At 39.2% G+C, this 25,731-nt stretch overlaps 2 protein-coding genes across 4 annotated transcripts; one reads left to right on the forward strand and one right to left on the reverse strand.

The window, feature by feature from the left end:
* Positions 1–240: 240 nt before the first annotated feature.
* ngly1 (N-glycanase 1) lies at positions 241–7,268 on the reverse strand. 3 transcript variants are annotated; one of them, XM_067509073.1, is made up of 12 exons: positions 7,082–7,268; positions 6,691–6,805; positions 6,350–6,565; positions 6,047–6,209; positions 5,733–5,858; positions 5,093–5,218; positions 4,830–4,975; positions 3,884–3,994; positions 3,616–3,795; positions 2,523–2,708; positions 949–1,126; positions 241–846 (listed from the first exon to the last, which is right to left on the reverse strand). In XM_067509073.1, exons 1-12 carry the CDS (start codon positions 7,180–7,182, stop codon positions 671–673), a joined length of 1,824 nt encoding a protein of 607 aa, XP_067365174.1. In that variant the 5' UTR covers positions 7,183–7,268; the 3' UTR covers positions 241–670. The 3 variants fall into 3 exon arrangements, with proteins under 3 accessions (XP_067365174.1, XP_067365164.1, XP_067365182.1); XM_067509063.1 differs by having other exon boundaries at positions 5,097–5,218; positions 5,733–5,952; positions 7,082–7,267; XM_067509081.1 differs by lacking the exon at positions 4,830–4,975 and having other exon boundaries at positions 5,097–5,218; positions 7,082–7,267.
* Positions 7,269–7,483: 215 nt separating this feature from the next.
* On the forward strand, positions 7,484–11,042 carry oxsm (3-oxoacyl-ACP synthase, mitochondrial). Its single transcript, XM_067509094.1, has 2 exons — positions 7,484–9,262; positions 9,594–11,042. The coding sequence occupies exons 1-2, from the start codon at positions 8,271–8,273 to the stop codon at positions 9,994–9,996; spliced, it is 1,395 nt and encodes a 464-aa protein (XP_067365195.1). The 5' UTR covers positions 7,484–8,270; the 3' UTR covers positions 9,997–11,042.
* The last annotated feature ends 14,689 nt before the right edge of the window (positions 11,043–25,731 follow it).

Genomic DNA, 25,731 nt, shown 5'->3' on the forward strand with positions numbered 1-25,731 from the left:
ATAAACTGACCAATCAGGTGGCTGCTTTTCAAAGACTCCAGCGTTTACACCAATAGGAAACGTCAACTTTTCCTGACCCGTGTACTTTCATCAAACACAAGATGGCGACAAAAAGACATTCAAGCGTCGTTATTAAAAGATCAGCGTTTAAAATAACCTAGATGTGCTACAGTTTAAAGTAGACAGTTTAACTGCAAAAAAGACAAGACAGAAACATGTTTCTAATATTAAGCCTTCCCATCACACAAATACTGATGAACTTTATTATACACAAGAACCGTAACTAGGGGTACTGTGCTGTAAAATGCCCAAAGAGCCCAGTATTAAATAATCTACTCAAATAACATACAGTTCATTACCAGTATAACTGAAGTATCCTGAGCTGATGTAGGTATCAACCCTGGTTTGTTGTGGTGAGGCTTCCATTCATCACATATTACAGACACAATCACAGTAAGTTACAAAATCTCTATGGCTTTATGGTTAAAATAAAACAAAAAAATAACTCTTTATGAAGGTGTACCACAGACTCCATATCTTGTACTATTTGGCTACTAATCAAATCAAGGTTTAAAATGTGTGACATCTCTTTTGCTAGTATACATTGATTTTTCAATTCATCCAAGGGTGAAAAAGTATTTGGGTCCAACTCTCTTCAGTAAAGCAACTACTAAACATCTTGTAGGTAAATGAGGATTTCAAACGATGAGTCTTCTGTCTCCTTCAAGCTCTGACGAAACAACTGGGAGTGTTGCCATGAGGTTTCCCCTTCTCCACCACTGAGCTCTGCTTCAACAATAAAGTCTGTGGAGCCAGACAGACTTGAAAATGACTGTATCTTCCCATCTGCAGGTTAAACAGAAAAAGTGGAAATAAATTGGGGTGGGGGGTCTTGACACTCAATCACATTTTTAATACTTTATCAGAATATTTGCTACAAAACAATACCTCCAGAGAAGTCAGTGGTAATCTGAGCTGACTTCAAGTGCCAAGAGACTTTCCCTGTGTGGAAAGTCTGGCTACTGGCCATAACTGAGACAGACTCTATCTTCATTCCCACTGGAGCAACATCAAACTTCCAGCTGATTGTTCCCACGCAGGAGCCTTCTGTTCGAGCTACATATACCTGAAGAATGAAATACAAATCAGGTCAGGACACAGTTTAAGAGTTCATGTTGAGAGATACTGTATTTCTTATATGGCTGAAGCAGAATCTTTTGTAGGTGCTAGTTTTGGTACTGGAGGGTTGAACAAATAAGTATACCTAATTGAAGGAGATTCCGTTTTACATACATATACCTTTTTTTCCTGCTCTAGTAGTAAGATAAAGCCTTCATGTTCTTCTTATAGAGTATTCTTGCCTTTTTTAATTGTAAAAGTATTTATTTTAAGATCATTTTCAGTTTCAGACAGAATAACGTGCTGCTCGGTTTTGTTATGGTTCTGCTTGGCTTGGCTAAATGATAGTCACTTTAAGGCCTACTTTTCTGGGTTTAGACTGGTAATACTCAATTTACGTACACTTTGGGCTCAGGGAAATTGCAAAGCATTATCTCAGTTTTTGGCATTTCACTGACTATATGACCGGCAGATAAATTAAAATGAAGAGTTTAAAAAAAAAGTTTACCTGTAGTCATCTACCAACATTACAGTGGAACAATGTTACAAAGCACTGTCTTTTTGTTAAACTAGTCTATACAAGTATTATTTAGCATGTCTTCTTGATCTATGGATGGGTTTTTTGAAGTCTGAGAAAATAACCTAGCTGATGTCAGCAGGATTATCACAGCTCTAGCATGGAGATAGAAAATGTGTAACAAAAGACATTTTGAGGGGCATTGGATTGCAAAAATGTAGCTGTAAACCGGGAAAGAAGTCATCTTTTTCTCCATTGTTTCCAGATTTTACAGAAGTGCACTACCAAATCAGTGGAGTCCTCTTTAGGAGTAATCTTACACTTAATGATTTAAGTTAATTTCAATTTCCAACTTGTTTTCCATGGCTTTAGTTCAGGGGAAAAATGCACATTAATCATTTTAAACTTCCCTCTGACTTACCTATATTAAAATATTTCTCTGCTTCTGGCTGAAAAATCCCTCCAGATGACATTACCCAGAGGAATTTTGCATCATTAGCTCAGATGAGGTCATTTAGGGGAGCTATTAAAAAGCAGATTGACCATGACTACAACCTTCATATTGTCAGCAACAACATAACATAATCTGAACTGAAGGTTCCTCCACGTCACCTGGAGGCATTTCTCAGCTAAAAGTAAAGAGATATTTGATATAGGTAAGTCAAGGGGAATGGTATTTATGTACATTTACTAGCCAAACTAGAACCAAAAAAGCAAGTTCAAAATCAGTGAAGACATCTTTTAAATGCTCCTTAGCATTTTTTTTTTTTAGAAGAGCTCTTGTGAGAGCGCTTTATACGAATAGTTACACAAATTACATAATATAAAATAAATAAAAAATACAGGATCAAAACCTAAAGACAGTAGCTTTTATCACACAACATACCATCTGCCAGTCATTTTCCACCTTTCTAAAGACGGACTCTTTACTCCACACACACTGATCCCAGCTCGAAATTATCTCAGCGTTGTTGGAGAGACGACAATACTGGTCTTTGGTGGAGCTGTAGCGCACATGCAGCAATCTGTCACTCTTCTCTTTTTGAGTAGGAGTAAACACATAGCCTGCAGCCTAAGAAACACACAGGTTCACCATCAGTTAAAAATGGACATGAATTAGACAAACAATTCACCCATCAAGCTCTGACACATTAAGCTAGTAGAATATTAAGAATACAGTAATAAAAAGACAGCAGTGATCTGCCTGTGTGTGGTATTTAATGCATTTGTCTGATAACGCTTTTCTTCACCAATATCAGTTGTATATTCAGTTATGCGTGTAATACATGCAAAATATTGTTTGAAATTATGATGCTCAGCATTAATAGAGCCTTCACAGTTGTTGCTGTGTGGACTGCTGTGCCAATCACAATCACAGATGCTGATTTTTTAAATTGTGCACTGATAAAAATTCAAAGCATCCATGATTTCCAAAAAAGAATTGATCAGGGTCCATTGATATCAGTATATTTGATTTTGACTGGTCAGACCACAGGCCGTTTCTAGATCTTGTTTTCATGTAATTGTTTTTGCATAGTAAATGTTTTACACACATTTTTAATGACATTTTATATTATTATTATGCTCTGTGGAAAACCCATCTTTTTTGTAATTAATGCTGAGTAACATTATTTTCAAGGCTTTGAACAAGTGCTATATGTAAGGAACAAATAAGGTCAGGAGTGTAATAAGAAGAGGACATCACAGGTATGACTATTGATGCATTAAACAGCTTAGGTGCCCCTAAGCTGTAGAGGGTAAAAGTTATTATTCCACTGACCAAACAGATTATATAGATAAAAAGACAGATAGTTGGGGTCTTTCTGGAGCCCCATCCTTACTTCCAAAAGACTTCTGTGGGGTGTTTTTTAATACCCAATCATGATACTGACCTGTTGCCAATTAAGATCTTCGTAAGATTTTTTTTATTTAAGTCATGTGTTTCTCCTAGTCCCAAATGTTTTTACTTTATACTGTACCTGTGTCCGTGGATCAGAAGGTCTACACTCCCCCCTTGCTATCCTCCAGGCCAGAGAACCAGAGCTGCGTCCCCCAAGCTCTCCTGGTTTTGGCGTCTTGGGGGAAATAAACTCCACCAACTCAACTAGCAGCCTTTCTGTCAGCTCTTTCTTCCTTTCTGGGCTCAGGGACTGCTGCCTCTTTTTTATTAGAGAAAATGAAAGATGGCTTCTATCAGTCACCACAGTAATTACTCTTATATGGAGAGTGAAAAGGGTTAAGGCTTACAGTAGAATTGAGCCTATTAATGGTATGAAGCAGCCAGGCCTCCTGAACTTTGGTCCTTCTCTGCAAAACTTCAGGGTGCTTGCAGGAATACCTCCATGTCACATCCACTACCTGAAACTCACAAATACACACAAACAAGTACATGAACTGTCTGTTGACCCTGGAAGAGATTACATATCTAAACAACAATAAACCAAACGCTGCACGCTCAGCTGACTCTCTCCCAATATTTAAAAAACTGCTGAAAACTGAACTCTTCCGCATCTTCCTATGCACTTAAATCTCTTTTTAAAAAAAAACAAACTTTCTGCTCTCTTGCACTTGTATCTCGTGAACTGTGAACACTTTTCTGATAGGACTTTGCTTTGATGTTTTCTCCTTGACTTAGATTTTTGCTTGCCTTGTACCTCACTTGTAAGTCGCTTTGGATAAAAGCGTCTGCTAAATGACTAAATGTAAATGTAAATTTAAACAAAGTAAAGCAAATTGTGTTTAAATAAGTAGAACAGGAAATCTATTCTAAAATCCCTCACAGATGTTCAACTTACACATGCTTTGTGTACTAGTGCACTCCACACAATCACAAATGCTGGCTTTTGAACTGTTCCTTAAACTAAATCCTACTCCTACTCCTACTAAAATAGAGTATACTGTTTGTTTTTCTCTTCGCTATATGACTCCATTGTTGTCAAAAACCAAAAATAATCCCAAACCATAATACTCCACAGGTGAGTAGTCCCAGTTTAAGTTTGTTAAACAGTTTTGTTATAAATGTATTATGAGCCGCTGGGCTCACTATCTAATCCACAAGAAGGGTATGAGTAAATATACCAATGTCTTTTTCATAAGAGTGGTGGACAGTCAGATAAATGTAGAAAATACCGATCTTCCAGAACATTATATTTATGATAATATAGTAATCATAGTATGTGCAGATTTCTCTGACCTGGTCTTTAGAGAAAGCCAGAATATAGGCTAGTTTCTTCCCCCATCCAACTTCATACAGCAAAGGCTTATCACAGGTATTTTCACATGAGTCACAGTGCAACCAGCGACGCTGACTGACAGAGTAAATTTCTGTCCACACATGATCTGAAATAACACCAAAACAGACACTTTTCACTGAGCTTTTTAGATTTTTTCCACACTACACTAAGAGTTTAGTTCTTGTGCAGAGAAACACAAACGATGCAAGAGCCAGTCACGTACATACCTGTGCTGTCCCAGATGTACCTAGCCTCAAGACCCATGGCTCTGCAACACAGGGTGAAACAGTTTGCCCACTCCCCACAGCGCCCTCTTCTGGTTTCCAGAAGCTTTTCAGGATTATTGTACCTGGTATTAACACCACACGGAAAACAAATAAAATGAACAATGACTGGAACAATCCACTCTCTTCTATGTGTTTTGTGTTAAATGTATTTGTGCTTTGTATTCATGGTTACAGGAAAAATACATAATTTCGATAAGTTAACATCAAATACTACAAAATAAAAGCTAGACTAAATAATGAAGGGAAGGGAATAATAATTAATATCACTCTGTAACTTCTTTTAAAAACTTAGCTTAAAAATAGCCTTAAATTTACTCTGTACTAGGAACAATCTCTCTCTCTCACACACGCACGCACCTCTTACTATACTTGTGACGACACCAAATGACATATTCCACTCCCTTAACACTAACCATCACAATTGAGTGACTAACCACTACCCCTAACCTAATTCCAACCCTAAAACCCAGAATTGATCCTCAAAATCCTTTTTTAAGTTGTGTGGACCAGCCAAGATATCCTCATAACACTGAAATGTTCTTACAACAATAGTATCAAAAAAAGAAACACACACACCTTGGGAATCTTGTAGAGAGCTGGCAGCCCTGACAGTAGTGGTTCTCCACACGCTGAGCTCCCCAGCGAATGTCATCAGCGCTAGGACTGAGAGAGCCAGCATTCTCAGTTGGACCTTCACAATGGCTACAGGGCAGAGAGTTCACCCAGGAGAAAAAGTCTTTTTTGAACCACGCAAGCAACTCCAGCACCAAAAAATCTTCTATTCCAAGTTTACAATCTACAAATAGGACAGCAAGTCAGTTGTTCCCATTAAATTACTGCACACATAGGAGCATCCAACATTATTTGTTTGTATACAGAATTAATTTCACCTGGGTCTGTATCTTTTGCCTCTTTCAACTTGTCCTGAGCAGCAGAGGATAGCTTCTGGTGAGGGATGTGGCTCCTGGCTTTCTGTTGCAGCTCTGGGTTTTCATACAGCATCATGTGTTGGAAGTTTGACTGGAGAGTCACAAGGAAGCTCATACTGCTCTCCTGACAGAAAGGGAACAAAATAGGTGTAAGGTGATAATTGATAATGTGTGTTTAGCCTCCCTGGTGACCCTGCTACAGGTTTACTGATATGATGATTTACAGGTTTTTTATATTTACGTCAGGGATGGGAACATATTTACCAATGATGGTATCTGAGCTGTAGAAGGAAAAATTGGTTGGCTGGAAGCAGCAGCAGAGCTCTGTGGTGCTGATGTTGGGGCTGCAGAAACTTGTGGTGTGGGTTGGAGGGGCTGTTCTCTACACAATCGTTGATCCCTCTCTGCTGCTATGGATTCCCTGATGAGTTTGAGCTGCTCCACTGATGCAGATTTGGGGAACACTAAGTGGGTCTCAGCCTGACAAGAGGTTAAAGTGAATATATTATTTACAGGCCACAGATAACCAAACACACATTATACAGTATCAGGAATATTGACTTTAAACTATTACACCAATAAGATAGCACTTTCATATTTATTACCTCCTCAAATCCCATCTCAAAGAGACAGTCCACAGCTCCTTTGATGGGCAGGAGCTTGTTAAAGAAAGTAGGATTGCCTATGCGGATGGACCTGTACTTATCCTCATTAGGATACCTGTTGGGTAGTGACATTAAATGAGGAAGTAGCCGGCTGTACTCGTTGCCCTCAAGCGTAAGGCACACTTGTTAATGCCCATACTAAGTTCTATAAGCTTCAAAACGTAAAGTCATGTCCGGGCGATGATTGTCTGACTGTCTGTCATAGTAAAACGGTAGCTAGAATTGCATTTTACACTAAGTGCATTGGCAGAATGTTTCTAACACGACCTCAATTTAGCAAAATGCATCTAAACTGGTGTAACTTGTAGTGTTGGTAATAGCAGAAACTTACCTTAAAATATTGTCTGCGTATGTAAGCAATAGCTTGGCGACGTCTAGAAAGACTTCGTTTGAATTCTCACACAATGCTCTGACTGCTGGTGACACACCCATACTGGGAGTTTGTATTCAACCCAAAAAGTTATTTCCGTTTTCGAGAATGACAAATAATGATAATGGCGTATTGCTAACGTGTACAAGGGTCCTCGGTGAACCTGTCCTATCAATGCCTGAATGAATGTTGGCAGTTTAAAAAAATATAGAAATGTATAGAAATGTTTGTTATATAAATTTGCTTCTGTAGAAACTGTTTGTTTTCATTTCGTGTTACCAGCGTTATAATAATTGAAGCTATCTTGTGTCACAAACACGGCCGATTTTTTTTCAGGCAAGTTTAAGCCCTAGTACCTACACCGGACATGTTCCCAGCTTCGTGGATTTTTAATACTGATGGTGGCATCGAAGCTTTATGAAGCTGTGAACAGCTTTGAGACTATTGGGCCTGTAAACGACACACTGCTTTGATATAGTCAGAAGAGTGAGATCTGCTATCTGTCTTTGAGAACTGCGTCTGAGCGGACGTCTTGACAAAGCGTCATTGTTTCACGGCTGTGGTGATCTCACCATTTCATCTTTCTCTTAGTCTTTAATAAAAGTTATTTTGTCAAAGTTGTGTCATTGTGCTGTAAATTTAAAGATGTAAAGCAGTTTGTATAACAGGTAGCCCTGAGGCAAATATGTTCAGTAGTAAAAAAGTATTGGTAGTATGTTGATGCTGGTGCAGGTATGTTTTTTATAATATAGATGGGGAACGTTAGTCACTGTGACATTTTTGTAGGTTCAAAGAATTTTATTTAGAGAAAGATTAATTTCTACAGCTCTTTATTCTGCTCCTCTTTTGGCTCATTAACTCTCCATTTTTTATAAGACCCGCTCGCATGTGACGTAACGAGGCCTTGCTCGTCGTGCTCACATGATTTGCGGCGTGTTAAAGCAGGGATCAGAGAACTACTTAGCGACACTTTCGCTTCAGATCGATAATGTGGCAAGCAGACGGGTATGAGCGTAACATTACTAGATTTTAAGTAGTTGTCCGTCGAGCAAGTAAGAAATTAATTTTGGCTGTGTCAGTCGATATTTCCATTTTGAGTTTTGATTCTTATACTGAGAGGTTAGTAACCAAAGCTACAAGCTACAACATCATGTCTGCTTTATCGCTTTCCTGTTGGTCTAAACTCCAACTGAGACCGCAGAACATGAGGAATTTTTTACTAAAGACTCCCCGTTTTTGTCCAAACCAAGACTCCAGGCGTTACAGCTCTAAACAGCGTAAAAGGAGGGTTGTGATTACTGGCATAGGGTTGGTGTGTCCTCTGGGTACAGGGACTGCTGTGCCCTGGGACCGTCTGATAAAAGGTCAGAGTGCGATTGTTGCTCTTGACGCAGAACAATACAAGACTATTCCCTGCAAAGTGGCAGCTCTGGTGCCCAGAGGGACTGAAGAGGGTCAGTTTAAAGAGGAGAGGTTTGCCTCTCGTGGGGAGATTAACAGTATGTCATCGGCCACTGTTATGGCCCTGGGAGCTGTTCAGCTCGCTCTGGAGGACTCAGGGTGGTACCCCAGTACATTAGAGGAACAGTACAATACAGGGGTGGCTGTTGGCATGGGCATGGTTTCACTAGATGAGATTGCTCGCACCTCCATTGCATTTGAAGAAAAAGGCTACAAAAAAGTAAGTCCCTTCTTTGTGCCTCGAATTTTAATAAACATGGCTGCTGGACACATAAGTATTAAACACAAATTAAAGGGTCCCAACCATGCTGTGTCCACAGCGTGCACCACAGGTGCGCATGCCATAGGCGATGCATCCAGGTTCATAGCTCATGGGGATGCAGTTGCTATGGTTACAGGGGGAACTGAAGCCTGTGTAGGGCCTTTGTCAATGGCTGGGTTTGCAAGGGCACATGCCCTTGCCACCAAATGGAACGACAACCCTGCACTAGCATCAAGACCATTCCACCCAGAGAGAGAGGGCTTCGTCATTGGTGAAGGAGCTGCTGTGCTTCTGCTGGAGGAGCTGGACCATGCAGTGAAAAGAGGAGCCAGAATTTATGCAGAAGTCCTGGGCTATGGACTCTCAGGTGACGCATGTCACATCACAGCACCGAGTGCAGACGGCGATGGGGCATTCAGGTGACTGCTTATTTTAGGGTTTTCAGAAGCAAGTAGCTTTCTAATGTTAGAGCCAACATTGCTGCTTATATTCATTATTATTATTTGTTCTTTTACACCTTCCTCTAATCTGCAGTTTTCCCCTTGTAAATAACTTAAATTATTATTGCTCCATCAAGTTTTTGTTGCCTTAGTAATACCGAAATCTGGTAATATACTGACAATGGGATTCTACATAAATATCTTATTATTATTGCAGATAGATAGAATAACTAAAAAAGTTATCAAAGGTAAATCCAAATTGTAAAAAAAACAGAAATATCCTTTAACTGTCTGATCACTGTCTTCACAGGTGTATGTCTGCGGCCCTCAAAGATGCTGGCATCTCACCAGCAGATGTTACCTATGTAAATGCCCATGCAACTTCCACACTATTAGGTGATGCAGCTGAAAATGCAGCCATCAAAAGGCTCTTCCATAGAAGTACTGACAGCTTGGCTGTCTCCTCCACTAAAGGAGCCACAGGACATCTGCTTGGTGCTGCAGGAGCCCTAGAGGCAGCGTTCACTGCTCTGGCCTGCTACCATGGGGTCTTGCCCCCAACCCTCAACCTGGACCGCACTGAACCCCAGTTTGACCTAAACTATGTTCCTTACACAGCTCAGGCATGGCAGACTCAGGGCCGACGAGTTGCCCTCACCAACTCATTTGGATTTGGTGGCACCAATGCATCACTATGTCTCACCAGCATCTGACGACTCATTAAAATAAACTCTTGACCCTATAGCCAGTTTATAATTGACAGATCCACAATGTTGACTCTGCATTTGTCACAACTGTAGAGTAGCTGCTCATTTCATACATCCAGAGTATGTAACATGTATTTGAACATTCTTGAGTCTGTTCTTGTAAAGCAGTTACACATACTGTTTTGATATCACCTCTACACAGCACAACAAAGGAGCTTCTCTTCTTGCTGATGCTGCTGCCCAGAGTTTCCATCATGTTTTGTACTGTGCATGTTTCAGATGTGTCGGTGTACACATCTTCAGCTGTAGAATGAACAGAAGTGTGTGAGTGCACAAACAGATTCATCATACTGCAAACGGAAAGCATGAATTTGCCTTTAGAAGAGACATTTAAGCTGATCCAAAATCTGCATTACCTTTGGTATGACAGAGCTTCACAGACTGGATATTTATCAGTAGTAATGACTACTACTAATTGCTTGAGGAAAGTTTTTTCGAACAAAATCAAACATGAATTTGGAACAGGATTCCATGTTTATTTCTTCTTGACATTTCAATGAAATCCTCAAAGATAAAAAAAAATCAACAAAAAACACTAATGTTTTACTTAGGGTTTTTTTTTTTTTAAAGGACATAGGTAAAATTTATCTGTAGTGTACATTATGGTGTCTATCTGGAGGTGCTGTATTGCTCTGCTGACTGATAATTGCAGGTTTGTGACTGCAAGCATACAGTATAGGTGGAGAAAGTACACTAGTAATTAGGATGCACTTGACCCCCACTCATTTAACACTGCCTTTAAGCTCAAATGTATCAATTAATCCATTCATTATAACTGATTGATTTCGTACAATCTCCTAAGCCAAGATGACATTTTCAAATATGTTAGCATTTGTCCACAATTACTCATCTTGCAGTTGGATGAAATATTCCTTTGGAGAAGCTTAAACAAAGATGTGTGTGGCATTTTTGCTTGCAAAACAATCTCACCACCTACATACAGTTTCTATATCTAGTATTTGATAATTAAAAATATTACTCAAACTGCTCAACCATTACTGTATCAAATCTGTGTGTGGTACCAGCAGATGGCACTGGCTCATAGGAAAGCTTGCGTTTTATTTGTATGTGCTCTTTCATTTCAGTTAAAGAATTTAATAAGCACAACAGAAATACTGTATACGACAAGTACCTTGATGACTTCAATTCACTTGTTTTTATCCTTACTTGACCTTAGAGCAAGCATGAAATATGAATGAATGGTGCCCTAAGTAGAAACAGCATGCCGGGAGATAGGAAGCTTTTAAATCCATCAGAGCAAACAGAAAACCATTCAATAGAAAGGATTGGTATAAATAATTGTATTAAGATGATAACAACATTTAATTGCATGTTGTTAGCTTCTTATAGGTATAAAAGCCAGGGCAATTTATTGCAATTAGGGCATAAGTGGTGCTGTAGATGTGTGCAGCTGAATATAATAACATCCTAATGGAGGCATGATTTCACAGTAGTGCTGATCACTTATGAAATCCCTTTCCAAACCAAGACCTCTGACTGTGTTGTCCTTCACAAGCTGAAGCTGCAAGCTGATACTCCAGGGTGCAAAGCTGTTATAAGAAACGATGATGTTATCTGTAATAATGTACACATTTAAAAATACAACATATCAAATGTTGAAATTAAGAAATTTGATTATTTAAAAAAATATTTGCTCTTTTTAAATTTATTACCAGTAATATATCTCAGATAAATTTGAATGGGGGGCACCTTTAGTTTTGACAATACTCTAGAAAATAAGGAGAATCATTTTTGCTTGATATAGGATTTCAGCTGCTCAAAAGTTCTGGGCCTCTTTTGTTGTATTTTTCACTTCATAATGCTACAAGTGTTTGGACTGATGGCATATCAGTTTAATACCCAGACTCCTTTGTTACTCAGCCTTGCTGTCGTAATATGTGCAGAATGTGGTTTAACATTGTGTTGTTGAAGGGAGAAAGTAACCTGCCCTGAAAAAGACATTTGGGTGACAGAATATGTTGCTACAAAACCTGTTTCATTCAGCATTAATGGAGCCACACTATCATAGGTGATGGTTTTTGAACTGTGCTCTAGTAACAACTCCGATGCCCCAGATGGTAGAAATTTGAGTTAAATTTGTGGATGCAGAGACAAACTGTGTTCACTGACAGTGGTTTTCAGAAGTGTTCCTGAACTCATGCACTGACTTCCACTACAGAATCACATCTATTTTAACACAGTGCTGACTGAGGGCTCCATCCAGCCATCCATCCATGTTCCCACTTGAGACTGAGAATCATCTTTTCATTCAGTAAGATCTACAAACTTGACATGTAAGGGCACCTATAAATGTCATGTCCCTTACAACACAGACTGTCAGGACACTTCCTACACTATTTTTCATGGTTGGCACTTTGCAGTCACAGTGGTAGTTCCGGGTAGGTCAAAACGAAACATCAGATCACAGAGATCCAAACTCATGCTTTTCGTATAAAAAAGAATGTGCTCCCAATATTATATTAATATTCACCACCATTCTACAAGCAATGGTTTCTGTTTGGACACTGTTCATCTGCACTTCTATAGCGCTTTACTACCTATTGGTACTCAAAGCACTTTACACTGCTTCTCATTCACCCATTCGCACTCACACTCACACAGATGGAAAAGCAGCTATGCAGCTGGCCAACACTCACCAGGAGCAACTAAGTTGAGGTTCAGTGTCTTGCTCAAGGACACTTCAACATGTGACCGGAGGAGTCGGGGATTGAACCAGTAAATGTGGGATTGGTGGATGACTGTTGTACCTCCGGCACCAAAGTTACCCCAAGTTATTTTAAGAGATAGCTTTCAGAGATAATTCTTGTGCCATTTCAGAAGTTCCTATTTTTCTGTTTTTTTAATGCAATATTGTGTAAATGGTGAATTGTGTGTAAGGCCTTCTGTTATTGGTAGTTTCTGTAACTATTGCTAAAACTGTGTTTCAGTGGACTGATGCTGATTCCTCATCATTCTAAGATCTCACAATGTGGTTTCTAACTCAATAATGTGCAATCTCAAAAAGCTGTCAGTTCATAATGTCAAGGAGACTAGAAAAATGGACATTGATGAAACCTGAGAAATCATTTAGGCCCCACAATAAAAGTATGCTTAAGAGAGGCTATCCTGAAAACAGAGGAATCAAACCAAAGCCAGCCTAGAGGAAAAGAAAACCAATGATTAATGAGAACCATAACAGACCGTATGTACACCTGAAGAGCCACAATGGACTGACTATATTGGCTGTTTTAATACCTAGAATGACATCACCAAAACAAGATACAAGACCCATGATGCAGAGTAGCAACACTGTGGACCTCTCAGTGAGAGGAGAAGAGGATTATTTTAAAACATTGTTTAAAAGAAAAATGTAGGAGCAAGGTTAATCATTAAGCAAGTAAAGCCAGGAAGATGTGTAATTACTATTGAATTTATCATTATAACAGTTAAATTCCCTAAAACCTAAAATTATTATACTGTACTGCTTTTTAAAGTTATAATAAAAATGAATCACAGATGATGTAAGAAAATGATTAAATGGATTGGAAATGTAATGTGTAATCAGTCTTTGACCCAAAGCTGTAACTGTATGTGTGTCATGCTGTAATGAAGTACCAAGGAGGCTGTGCAGACATAGGCAGCCAAAGTAAAAGGGAACTACCTTGATTAAAATAGAATAATGGAATGAACAGTGCACATGGAGACATGACATAAAGTTGCTAGGAATCGATGAAGCTATAGATATGTAGGTATTACAGCATCTGTAATGCTTGGTCTTTATGACCATCACAAGACATCCCTAAACCACCTGATCAGATGGGGCTACCTTGGGCAGCAAGGCCATCAGGCCTGTAGATGACCTTCCTGTATTAAAAAGGGGACAAAGAGCTTCATCATGCAGACTTTGTAACCACCATTTTTTACATTTTTGATCTTTTTACTATTCTTCAACCAGTATTCTTCAACACCTGCAGTCAAGTAAAGATTGCCGTACTTTAATAATAACCTTCATAATGGTTATAGCTTCTCCTCATTGATGTAAAGAACTAGATTGTGTGTGACTAAGCCAGGTTCACTAGATAAACGCTCTATTCGCTTTAATCTACACCCTGAAATAATATCTCCTAAGCAATAAAAGTAAACTCACAGCTTAAATCATTTCTAGAAATCATAACAACCGTAACTATAAGAAGGAAGCTACCATTAACTAATGTGGCCCCATTAATATAATATTATTTATTCAATAGCCTTTATTGTTACTTGCTTGTGTGAAGAATCACATGTAAACTAAAAGTGACCATGGAATCCATGGAATGGAATTGTCCATGGTTTATTTCCATGGACCATGGAATTTATTTGATGAAATTAAAATGCCCCCAGAAAAGCAGGTAGTGAACCCAAATGTAGTTGGCAGTGATTCCAACACAGTTCATATAAAATTGTCAACAAAACCCAAAAATATAGCTGCCAGTATACAGTTGATTATTTAATTTCAAACTCTAAATTAGTAATGTTTGGAGTTACTGGAAAGGGTAATCCTCTCTTTTGGCTGAAGCAGCTGTTGTTCCCCTTGACATCCATTTTCCAAAACAGTTAAGTTCGGGTAATTACTGAATTTTATTGTTATCACACTTTAATCTGCTATATAAGAAGAGATTCTGACCTTATTGGTATTGCAAAAGGAAATTGTTAGGTATCACCAAAAACACTGAGCTACATTCTCTGCAGATGTTGGATTGCCACAGCTAATCCCATGGAACATCAGTCATTAGTTCAGTTTTAGGTGACAAGGAAAATTTTGTTTATTTTCTGGTGGGTATTTCAGTTCATCCTGTAGGAAACATAAATACCCTCAGCGGATTTAATGGCGAGATTTAAGGGAGATTTTGTGCAGTGATAGACAGATATTTACAGACTAATTTACAAAACACCACCACGTTTGGGCGCTGTCACTGAAACTGTTCTATACTGTATATGAGCAACTCAACCGACGTGCACTGTATTTCACTTGATGAATATTGTACCACCATGACTCAATTTAGTGGCATGATGTGAATCTGGATAGAGATGATTTATTACTGTGCTAGGGAATGTGTTCCCAGACCCATTTTTAGAGATTGTGTTTCATTACGCTCTGTACTCTTCTGGATGTCACATCCAGATAATGAATAAATAAATTATTCATCAATTTCTGAATTGAAATAATCTGACACAGATAAATGAGTGGGAAGAAGCTTTTTTTTAATTAGAAAGGAAAGCCCAATATCTTCATGGAGAACATTTTGGCCTTATGATTTATACAACCAGCGGTAGTATATTACTGTACATGTGTGTTGTTTTTAACACAGTCTTATCACAGAAGCAAGATTTAAGAATTGACTTATTGTAAATCAGCAATCACAGTATATACTCAGCATGTTGAGAACTCCCCAACACTAGTCTTATAGCTCAAAGATGAACTAGACAAGCATGTTACAGCATTAAAATGTGCAGATTCAAGCATGATTGTACCTCTCCACCACTCCAGATCCAATTGGTTCCCATTTTATTGGTATGTCATTCCTTTTTCTCCAATTTTTGTACATCCCTGCCTTCTAATTAGGAGATATCCAAGCTGAACTATGATCGCCATGGCAACAGAGTCAGCATGCATTCCCTTTGATATCACCCTGTCCCACAGGGAGCACAGCTTATCACCAGGTTCTAAAATTAGACCTCTTCTCTTTTTGTGGCACATACTGGATGGCCTTTATTCCTCAGCTTTGACCACTGTTAGCTTTTTGGTTAGCTGTTTGGGATTTGAACCTATTTTAGATTATTTCAAACTGACAAAGGATGTTAAAGTGCAGACTTTTTTAAACATGTAGTGCATTTGAATTCATACAAATTCTATTGTTTAAAGCAGTGTATCCCAATCTGGGGGTCAGGCCATTCAAAAAGATGAATCTGATGTTTTGAGATTAGAAACAGTAACACAGATTTGCTATCTTGATTTATTTTTAGACATATCTTTATTTCAGGGCTTAAATAACGATTCATATTACACTAATGGAAATATTATAGGAAAATGTGTCTTCTTACTTCTTTCAAGAAATATGAACAGTTACTTCAGAGGCTGTGGCCACTCCTGATTTCTTCGGCTCCTGTGCATGTGCCCAGCAGGCTACTTCAGTAATTCATCCATTATTACACTTCACTTACAGATGAGTCAACATTGCTTTGTTTAATGGGTCGGAACCAAAAGAATTGGGATGTAGTGTGTGGTATGGACTATAGGCCAGGAATCGCAGTATACTGAGCCATCTTTTACCTTTCTTCTTTCTGCAGATATTTGACATTGTATTGTATGACATCCATAAATGTTGTCATATATAAAGTGAAAGTAAGCTTAAAATTTGGTGTAGTTTTTGCATGTTATAGGGCTCCAAAATACATTACATGGGGTGAAATCAGTTTTTTGAACAACTACTTAAGCAGCAACTAACGCTGAAAAAACATTTTCTTTTCATCTTTTCATTCATCAGAGATAAACTGCAGGAATAAAACTACAATTAAAGAAGGCAGGAAAGACACATAGTGGTGTGTTAAAACAAACGTCCCACACCATTGGAGATATTTGGATATATTTAAAGGATGTGCACCAAATCACCAAAATGTGCATAGACAAAACAAACACTGTGAAAAACTGTGTTTTTCAGTCAGTGGAAGTTTATTCAAATAATGTACAGTACTGTAGCTGTTTTTATTCTACTGTGTAGGTTGTTCAAGTTTATTTCTACAATCTATTTGTTTAGATTGTATATACTTGTTTTTAATATTCTTTATGTCTTATGTAAAGTGCTTTAGTTTGTACCATGGATCTTGAAATTTTATTCACACATAAACTTGACTTCTCTTGCCTTTAAACACAATGTGCTATGTATGTTAGAATTTGGCTTTTTACATACTAAATACCATTGTGATAATGGGAAATCAATCTAAATGCACACATACGTCAACTTCCCCAATCTCTCATACGACCCACAGAAACAGTTGATGTAAAAATGCTACATTGAAGCAGGTGTCTGTTGTGATTACACCCGTCTTACAGTGGTACCAAAATGTTGCCGGTAGGTTTAGGCACAAAATAAACGCGGTTGGGTTTAGTAAAAAACATTGTGGTTTCGTAAAATCATTCCCTCATGGTAATATGCAATATGCAATGCAATAACAACATAAAGTTGCTTCACACTGGACTACATCTCTACAAACACAGTGCTTTGGTTTAGGCACAAAGTAAACATGTTTAGGTTTATTTCTCTTTCATAATGTTACGTGACTTAGGTATGTAACATCCTTGTGGTTACAATAACTACAAAGTTGTTTTATGCTGGACTTAAACTCTCCAGTGGAAAAGTCCTATGCTTTGGTGGCCTAGTCCCTTCCAATAAATACTTGTGTATTTAATAACTACATGACTGTATTAGGTTCACTATATAGGAAGTAGACTCTTTATGTCCTATAAAGTCACATTTTACAGGAGGAATGTCTCGAAGTATGAGAAGTCAAATTGTCAATCTAATCTAAGAGAAGCTTTCTTAGCAAGGATTGAAGAAAGATTCTAGATGCTTTGTGTAAACTGGATCAGTTTTGTCCAAAACACAATCATTCACCATAAGTGACCACATCATCAGATCAACACATTCAACCCTACACTCAATTACACATATTGTCTAAGTTTGTCTCCGTATAGCTTTCCAGCATTTTCTGACCTGCTTTGGTTGTAAAATGCTGTAAAGACCCCGTTTTGTTGCCAATGAAACTTTGCAGCCTGGTCCTTGCTGATCCAGTTTACTCAATGCTGAAGCCTGCCTATGTCCCAGACGCTGCCTTCCGTCTCTTTTGTTTTCCCTTTTTAAATAATGGTCTGTTCTTGACTTTAAGGTGTGCCCGCCACCTTCCTGAAGGAATATAATTCACGAGTATCAAACTGACAAAGTGCTAAACACTGCCTGAAAATCCCCCACACCTGTGCTTAATCCTCGTTACAACAAACTTATACGTTTGCAAAGTTGTCTTGTCGTGCTGTCGAGTCTTGGCAATCATTTTCTGGTTCGTGACAAGAATCAATAGCTGACATATCCTTCTTTTCTCTTCCCCTGAAAGCAGAGCATTATTGAAATGCACATTCAAAGACGTTTTGAGAGATCCTGTGAGACTGACAAACTGAAAACCATACTTTAAGGAGAATAGTCCTATTTCCGTGACTTTTCCAGTTGTATATTACTACAGTAACTACACTTTTACTAGTGAAAAACATGCATTCTCTCCTTTATAACCACTGTGCTGTTTCAGTGTGACACTACCATCCTTTCATGCTCATTGATGCCAGTGTTTGCCTATTGTGGGGAATCGTCAGCACAGCTAACAAAAGTGAAGCTAAATTTGTTTGCATCTTGAACTTGTTTGCCTACTCTCACTCCCTTCTGCTTCATGTTAGCCTGCAGGAAAGGGCAGAGTGTCTGCATATGAAGCCTGTGGAGATCCTTCTGAGATTATTTTGAAAACTGTATGATTTCAATTAAATTGCAGCCTTGCAATTTTATCATTGCATTCTGTTTAAACACAAGATTAATTAATCATTCAGCACTACTGCAAAATATGTAATTGGGTATCTATGGTGATATGTTGATCTGAACTGACGGATGGACCAACTGATGGTGATGTGATCCATTAAAATGCATCTAAAAGATGAACTAATTTCTATGACTTTTGATTTACTTTGCACGGCAATAAAAACAATAACATACTATCTCAGATCATAATTCGTCCATCTGTGCTCCTCTGTCAAACACACCACCATTCCTTTGCCTGTATTGACCATTGAGCTACATCAGTGCAGCTGACCTTTCAGTGAAGCCTCACACATCGACAAAATGTTATTTGATGGTCATGTTGATGTTCAAAGAAACAGCAAGAGGCCATTGTATCATTCAAAAACACTAATGATCCACAAATGATTAATGAGTAGCTGAGATTTCTTCTGTGAAGATTAAAAAAAAAAAAACATTTTAATTTATTGGACTCACAGCCTTTTTCTCCTGTCACAATTCTCTGTGTGCAAACACTTGTAAGATGACTTGACCTGAAATTGTAAATGAAAACATCCATTTGTGTCATGCCTTGACATTTAAACAGAAGCCAATGCTTACGCTTCACACCAGGTAAATGGCATAATGAGCTGTGCATTAAGATGATTATAGATTAGCTACATAATATGCTTCTCTTTCTTCTGCTTCCATATGCAGCAAATAATTATCTATGGCCTTTAGAAAAGAATCTTGCCACTTTGAAAAGAAGAAATTTAGCACTTGTTTCCTGTAACTTAAATGGAATGAATCTATGTTTTGTCGAATGGCAATGGGTGTTGGGCCTCACACTGGATAAATGACTAATTTTGTGCTAAGAAAATATTGGGGAGCAGATCAGAGTTGGTTCCATGTGGCTACAGAGCTGCCAAGGAATTAAAAGACAACCAAGCATCGTCATAACCAGTCTGTCATCTCATTAGTGCTCGCCTAATAAAGACTGAAACAGTGGGAGCTGCAGCGATGATTCAGCTTCACTCTTCACAAAACAATTTTTAAAAGTGCACCGCAAACCTGAATCTAGAAATAATATGTAAGAACACAAAATCCGGATTAGTTAGACAGGACATTAAACAGACTTTACCCTGAGAGCTCATGTATTTAGCTCATGTGAGGCTGAAGCAGGCAATTGCCAATTGAGTACACATTGCAGTCAAGTGGACATGATGATAACCTGCCTGTCTTGCAGCTGCCTCAGTTAGGAAAGCATAAACCATGGGTGTATTATTAAAACTGGATGCTGGATCCTGCTGCCAATTCGTTCCTACTAAATTTGCTCTGTGCTGCATAAGCCGAAAAAAGTCTGACCTTTAAAATGGCCTCTGACACCCATGCTTTAACACTTTTGGGCCCATAGAGCATGCAACCTTATCCAGTTGCACCTCTTAGCTCACCACACAAGTGAATGGGGATAAAATTAAATAATCTTACAGCTTCCCGTCTTTTTCCAGAACTTCTAAATGCTACTTGAACACTGAATCATATTCTAAAAATAAAAAGGGTGAGTTTGTCGGGTTTGTGATGCTCAGACAAATGTCTTCATTTTATAGCACAATTCTCTTTGATTACTGCAGAAATAACAATACCATATCTGGCCACCATTTCAAATGTGAGTCACTGCCCTAGGGTCAAGACAAAATTCATGACATTCTGAGTGAGAAGACTCTGTTCTTGTTGCTTCCATGTGCTGTAAACCAAACACTGTTATATCTGCAGCACACCTTTTGCATCATGTCCTGCCTCCTACATGCTCTACTCAGGCACCAGCTTTCACTTCAACAGAACAAAGTATGTCCAGTATATAAGAATGTGTGTATTTGGACAACCTCTAGTCATTGACAAAATGGATAAATGGATGGTCAACTGGTCAAGGCAGATAGCCACCCACCTGAGCCTGGTTCTGCTGGAGGTTTCTTCCGTTAAAGAGAGGTTTTCCTCTCCACTGTTGCATAGGGCAAGGGGGAAGGGGGAATTGTTGGGTTCTCTCGAAACATCTTTATAGTCTTGACTTTATTCTGTAAAGTGCCTTGAGATGACTTTGTTGGGAATTGGTTCTATATAAATAAAGTTGAATTGAATTGAATTGAATTGTCTGTCCTGTGTCATGTCATTAAAATCATCTGTCTGTACAACATCTGTATTGGTACCTTTGCATGGAGACTCTAAGATGCCGGATTCTCTGTTTAATGCTGAGAAAATAACACAGAAGATAATATGGATTTTATACTTGAAACTGTCTACAATAAAAGACGTCAGCCAGGTTATTGATGAGATTGATGTCAGGTAACTGAGATGCTCCTATTTTATTATGTGTTCCCATCTACCTGTAAACATTGCTTGTGTGTGGACCCATAGTGTATGCGTATGTAAAACTGACCTAAACAGTGTTTTTTTTATGCTTCAGGTGTTTTGGATCTAAATGTATAAAATGCTCCACAGAAAGCTATTGATTGATGTTTTCAGGATAGGATTTGAAATGAAGCACTCATATTGAATGGCATTATGCTTTTCAGCAGCCATTATCTGCTATTATCAGCCAGTGGGTACCTGCTTCACAGCCTAGTAGGCTCAGTATGTCATTAGCGTGTGCTATTATGCCCCACAATGTTGTTTGGCAGTCTGGCACCTCACAGAACTGTAGCTTTTTCAGTGTCGGACTTACCACAAGAGAAATTCTACTGTTATTGTATATGTTCAGATTAATAGAAAGGTGTATTGCTGTAACCTTGTTCCCTTTACAAACTGTGGCGGCTTTCAGCAGGTCACATCAGCCTGCTAAAAGTCATAACAATTTCAAGAGCAAACCTAAATATTCTACAACATAATGTGGTGTACTTGTTTTTGGAAGAAGATCTCTGAAGATCTATAAAACATTGTATATGGTGTGCTGATGAGCTGATGTCAGGACTCTTCCCCGATGGCACTGGCCAAAAGTGAGAAACCTTTTAAAATTGTAAATGGTCTGCTTGTATAGCACTTTACAATGTTGATTCTCATTCACACATTTACACACTCACTCACACACCAATGGCAGTGGATGGCATGCAAGATGCTCACCTGACCCTTTGACATGAAGCCAGGAGGAACTGGGAATGAAACCACTGTCCCTGTGGTCAGATGAAGATACATTGTTGCAGTTAAAAAATAAATACAGATAAATATGCATTTAAAACACTTTTAAAAGGTTTTATTTTAGGATTATAATAAATAAATTGTCAAATGTTTGGGGCCGGATAATAAAAAGGGCTGTGAAACTCAGACTCAACGATAGAATTGTTAGAAAAGCTGTGCACATTTCACATCAGTTCTGACTGCTCCCTGGGGCCAGCCTCATGATTTATTGACCGCACCTTTTTTATTTTTATGCTCAATAAATGATTTTGCACTTGAGTTCTTCTGAATCAGCCTGCTTCTTGAGGTTACTAATATTTAAGAAGAAGACTTCCACACCTGATCAGATCTGAGACAACACAACAGCTTCTGATTTAGCAACAGAAATAAAGCTCAAAAATTACATTTTATTTAAAAAGAACTGTATGTGTATAGTATGGATATAGAAATTTTGAAATCTTTGCATAATATAGTGCCCCAGCTCTTCCTACTTTCAAACTCCTCTTCAATTTCAGCCCTAGCCCTAGTAATGGAAAAGCTAAAAAAATTAATGAAAATAACCATACTAATATCAAATAAAAAATGTTTAAAATAGTGCCGGTGGAAATTGGACTACTGTTGGTCGAAGACGTAGAAGGTGAGGAGGAAGGTGTGTTCATAGGCAGAGAGAGAAGTGGAAAGCTAAGAAAGTAGGACTGACAGTAGGGACTTTGAATGTTGGTACTATGAAAGGGGAGGCAAGAGAGTTGATTGACATGATGCAGAGAAGGAAGGTGGACATACTGTGTGTCCAGGAGACCAGATGGATAGGTAGCAAGGCTAGAAGCTTAGGAGCAGGGTTCAAGTTGTTCTACCATGGGTCAGATAGGAAGAGAAATGGAGTAGGAGTTATCCTGAAAGAGGAGTTGGTGAGGAATGTTCTAGAGGTGAAAAGAGTATCAGACAGGTTGATGAGTCCGAAGCTGGAAATTGAAGGGGTGGTGTTCAATGTTGTAAGTGGTTATGCCCCAGAGGTCAGATGGTGGTTGACTTTGCAAAGGTGATGGAAATGGCTGTAATAAACACTTTCTTCCAGAAGAGGCAGGAACATAGGGTAACGTATAAGAGCGGAGGTATAAGCACTCAGGTAGACTACATCTTGTGTAGACGTTGTAATCTGAAAGAGATCAGTGACTGTAGAGCATTGGTAGGGGAGAGTGTAGCCAGACAACACAGGATGGTGGTGTGTAAAATTATGCTGGTGGTGAGGAAGATGAAAAAGACTAAGGCAGAGCAGAAGACGAAGTGGTGGAAGTTGAAAAAGGAAGAATGTCGTGTAGTTTTCAGGAAGTAGCTGAGACAGACTCTGGGTGGTGTGGAGGTGCTTCCAGATGACTGGACCACTACAGCTAATTTGATCAGGGAGACAGGTAGGAGGGTACTCGGTGTGTCATCTGGAAAGAGGAAAGTGGACAAGGAGACTTGGTGGTGGAACGAGGAAGTTCAGGAGTGTATACAGGGTAAGAGGTTAGCTAAGAAGAAGTGGGACACTGAGAGGACTGAAGAGAGTAGACAGGAGTACAGGGAGATACAGCGTAAGGTGAAGGTAGAGGTGACAAAGGCCAAACAAAGGGCATATGAGGACTTGTATGCTAGGTTGGACACTAAAGAGGGAGAAGTGGATTTGTACAGGTTGGCCAGACAAAGAGATAGAGATGGGAAGGATGTGCAGCAGGTTAGGGTGATTAAAGATAAGGATGGAAATGTATTGACAGGTACCAGGAGTGTGATGGGAAGATGGAAGGAGAACTTTGAAGAGTTGATGAATGAGGAAAATGAAAGGGAATGAAGAGTAGAAGAGGTGACTGGTGTGGAGCAGGAAGTAGCAAAGATTGGTTAGAGTGAAGTGAGGAGGACGTTGAAGAGTATGAAGAGTGGAAAGGCAGTTGGTCCTGATGACATACCTGTGGAGGTATGGCAGTGTCTAGGAGAGGTGGCAGTAGAGTTTCTGACTAGTTTGTCTAACAAGATCTTGAAGAATGAGAGGAGAAGTGTACTGGTGCAGATTTTTAAGAACAAGGGAGATGTGCCGAACTGTGGCAACTACAGAGGAATAAAGCTGAACAATGAAGCCAAACAATGAAGTTGTGGGAAAGAGTAGTGGAAGCTCGGCTAAGGACAGAGGTGAGCATTTGTGAGCAGCAATATGTTTTTATGCCTAGAAAGAGAACAACAGATGCAGTATTTGCTTTGAGGATGCTGATGGAGAAGTACAGAGAGGGTCATAGGGAGTTGCATTGTGTCTTCGTAGATTTAGAGAAAGCGTATGACAGGGTGCCGAGAGAGGAGCTGTGGTATTGTATGAGGAAGTCTGGAGTGGCAGAGAAGTATGTTAGAGTGGTGCAGGACGTGTATGAGAGCTGTAATTCTGTGGTGAGGTGTGCTGTAGCTGTGACAGAGGAGTTCAAGGTCGAGGTGGATCTGCATCAAGGATCAGCTCTGAGCCCCTTCTTGTTTGATCTGGTGGTGGACAGGCTGACAGATGAGGTTAGACAGGAATCTCCATGGGCTATGATGTTTGGAGATGACATTGTGATTTGTAGTGAGAGCAGGGAGCAGGTGGAGGAAAATCTAGAGAGGTGGAGGTCTGCTCTGGAAAACAGAGGAATGAAGCTTAGCCGCAGCAAGACTGAATACATGTGTGTGAATGAGAAGGACCCAGGTGGAACAGTTAGGTTACAGGGAGCAGAGGTGAAGAAGGTGCAGGACTTTAAGTACTTAGGGTCAACGGTTCAGAGCAACAGAGAGTGTGGAAAAGAGGTGAAGAGGCGAGTGCAGGCAGGTTGGAACGGGTGGAGAAAAGTGTCAGGTGTGTTGTGTGATAAAAGAGTATCAGCGAGAATGAAAGGAAAGGTGTTCAAGACGGTGGTGAGACCAGCGATGTTGTTCGGCTTAGAGACAGTGGCACTGAAGAAAAGACAGGAGGCAGAGCTGGAGGTAGAAGAGCTTAAGATGTTGAGTTTCTCTTTGGGAGAGACGAGGATGGACAGGATCCGGAATGAGGACATCAGAGGGACAGCTCATGTTAGATGTGTTGGAGATAAAGTCAGAGAGGCCAGATTGAGGTGGTTTGGACATGTTCAGAGAAGAAATTGTGAATATATCGGTAGAAGGATGCTGAGGTTGGAGCTGCCAGGCAGGAGGTCTAGAGGAAGACCAAAGAGGAGATTTATGGATGTAGTGAGGGAGGACGTGAAGTTAGTTGGTGTGAGTGAAGAGGATGCAGAGGACAGGGTTAGATGGAGGCACATGATTCGCTGTGGCGACCCCTGAAAGGGAACAGCCGAAAGGAAAAGAAGAAGTTTTTTGGAAATTCTTTGTCATTACCTCATGGCCAAAAATTACTTGTCATTCCTTTCATCTGCTCTATACATGAATATCACTGCTGCATCAAGCTGCTGCAGTTAGCAACAGGAAAGGATGTGATTCTGCCTTCAAGATAATGATAATGATGATAATGATAACAATAATAACAACAATAACAACAACAACAACAATGATAATAACAATAATAATAATAGTTATTATTATTATTTTATTTATAATCAAACGATGTACAAAATGCTGTTCAATAAAAAGAAAAATAAAGATAAATAAACAAAATCTGGTTAAATATAAAATCAAAGAAAAGTAAAATACATCGAGTGCTATAGATACAATATACTTGATTTTTTTTTTTCTTGGTCCTTTTGGCTTATCCTGTGAGTTCAGGGGTTGGCACAGTAGATTATTGTCCGCATGTTAATTTGGCAGTTTTTGCGCTGGATGCCCTCCCTGATGAAACCCTTCCTAATTTCTGCCGGGCTTGCGACTGGCACTGCTCCTGGGGATTGGAATGGGCTGTTGGGGGCTCAGTGTTTTGCCCAGAGACACTTCGACAATGGATCAAACCACTGACCCTGTG

The sequence above is a fragment of the Channa argus genome, chromosome 1 (assembly GCF_033026475.1).
Source record: "Channa argus isolate prfri chromosome 1, Channa argus male v1.0, whole genome shotgun sequence".
NCBI classification, from domain to species: Eukaryota; Metazoa; Chordata; class Actinopteri; order Anabantiformes; family Channidae; genus Channa; species Channa argus.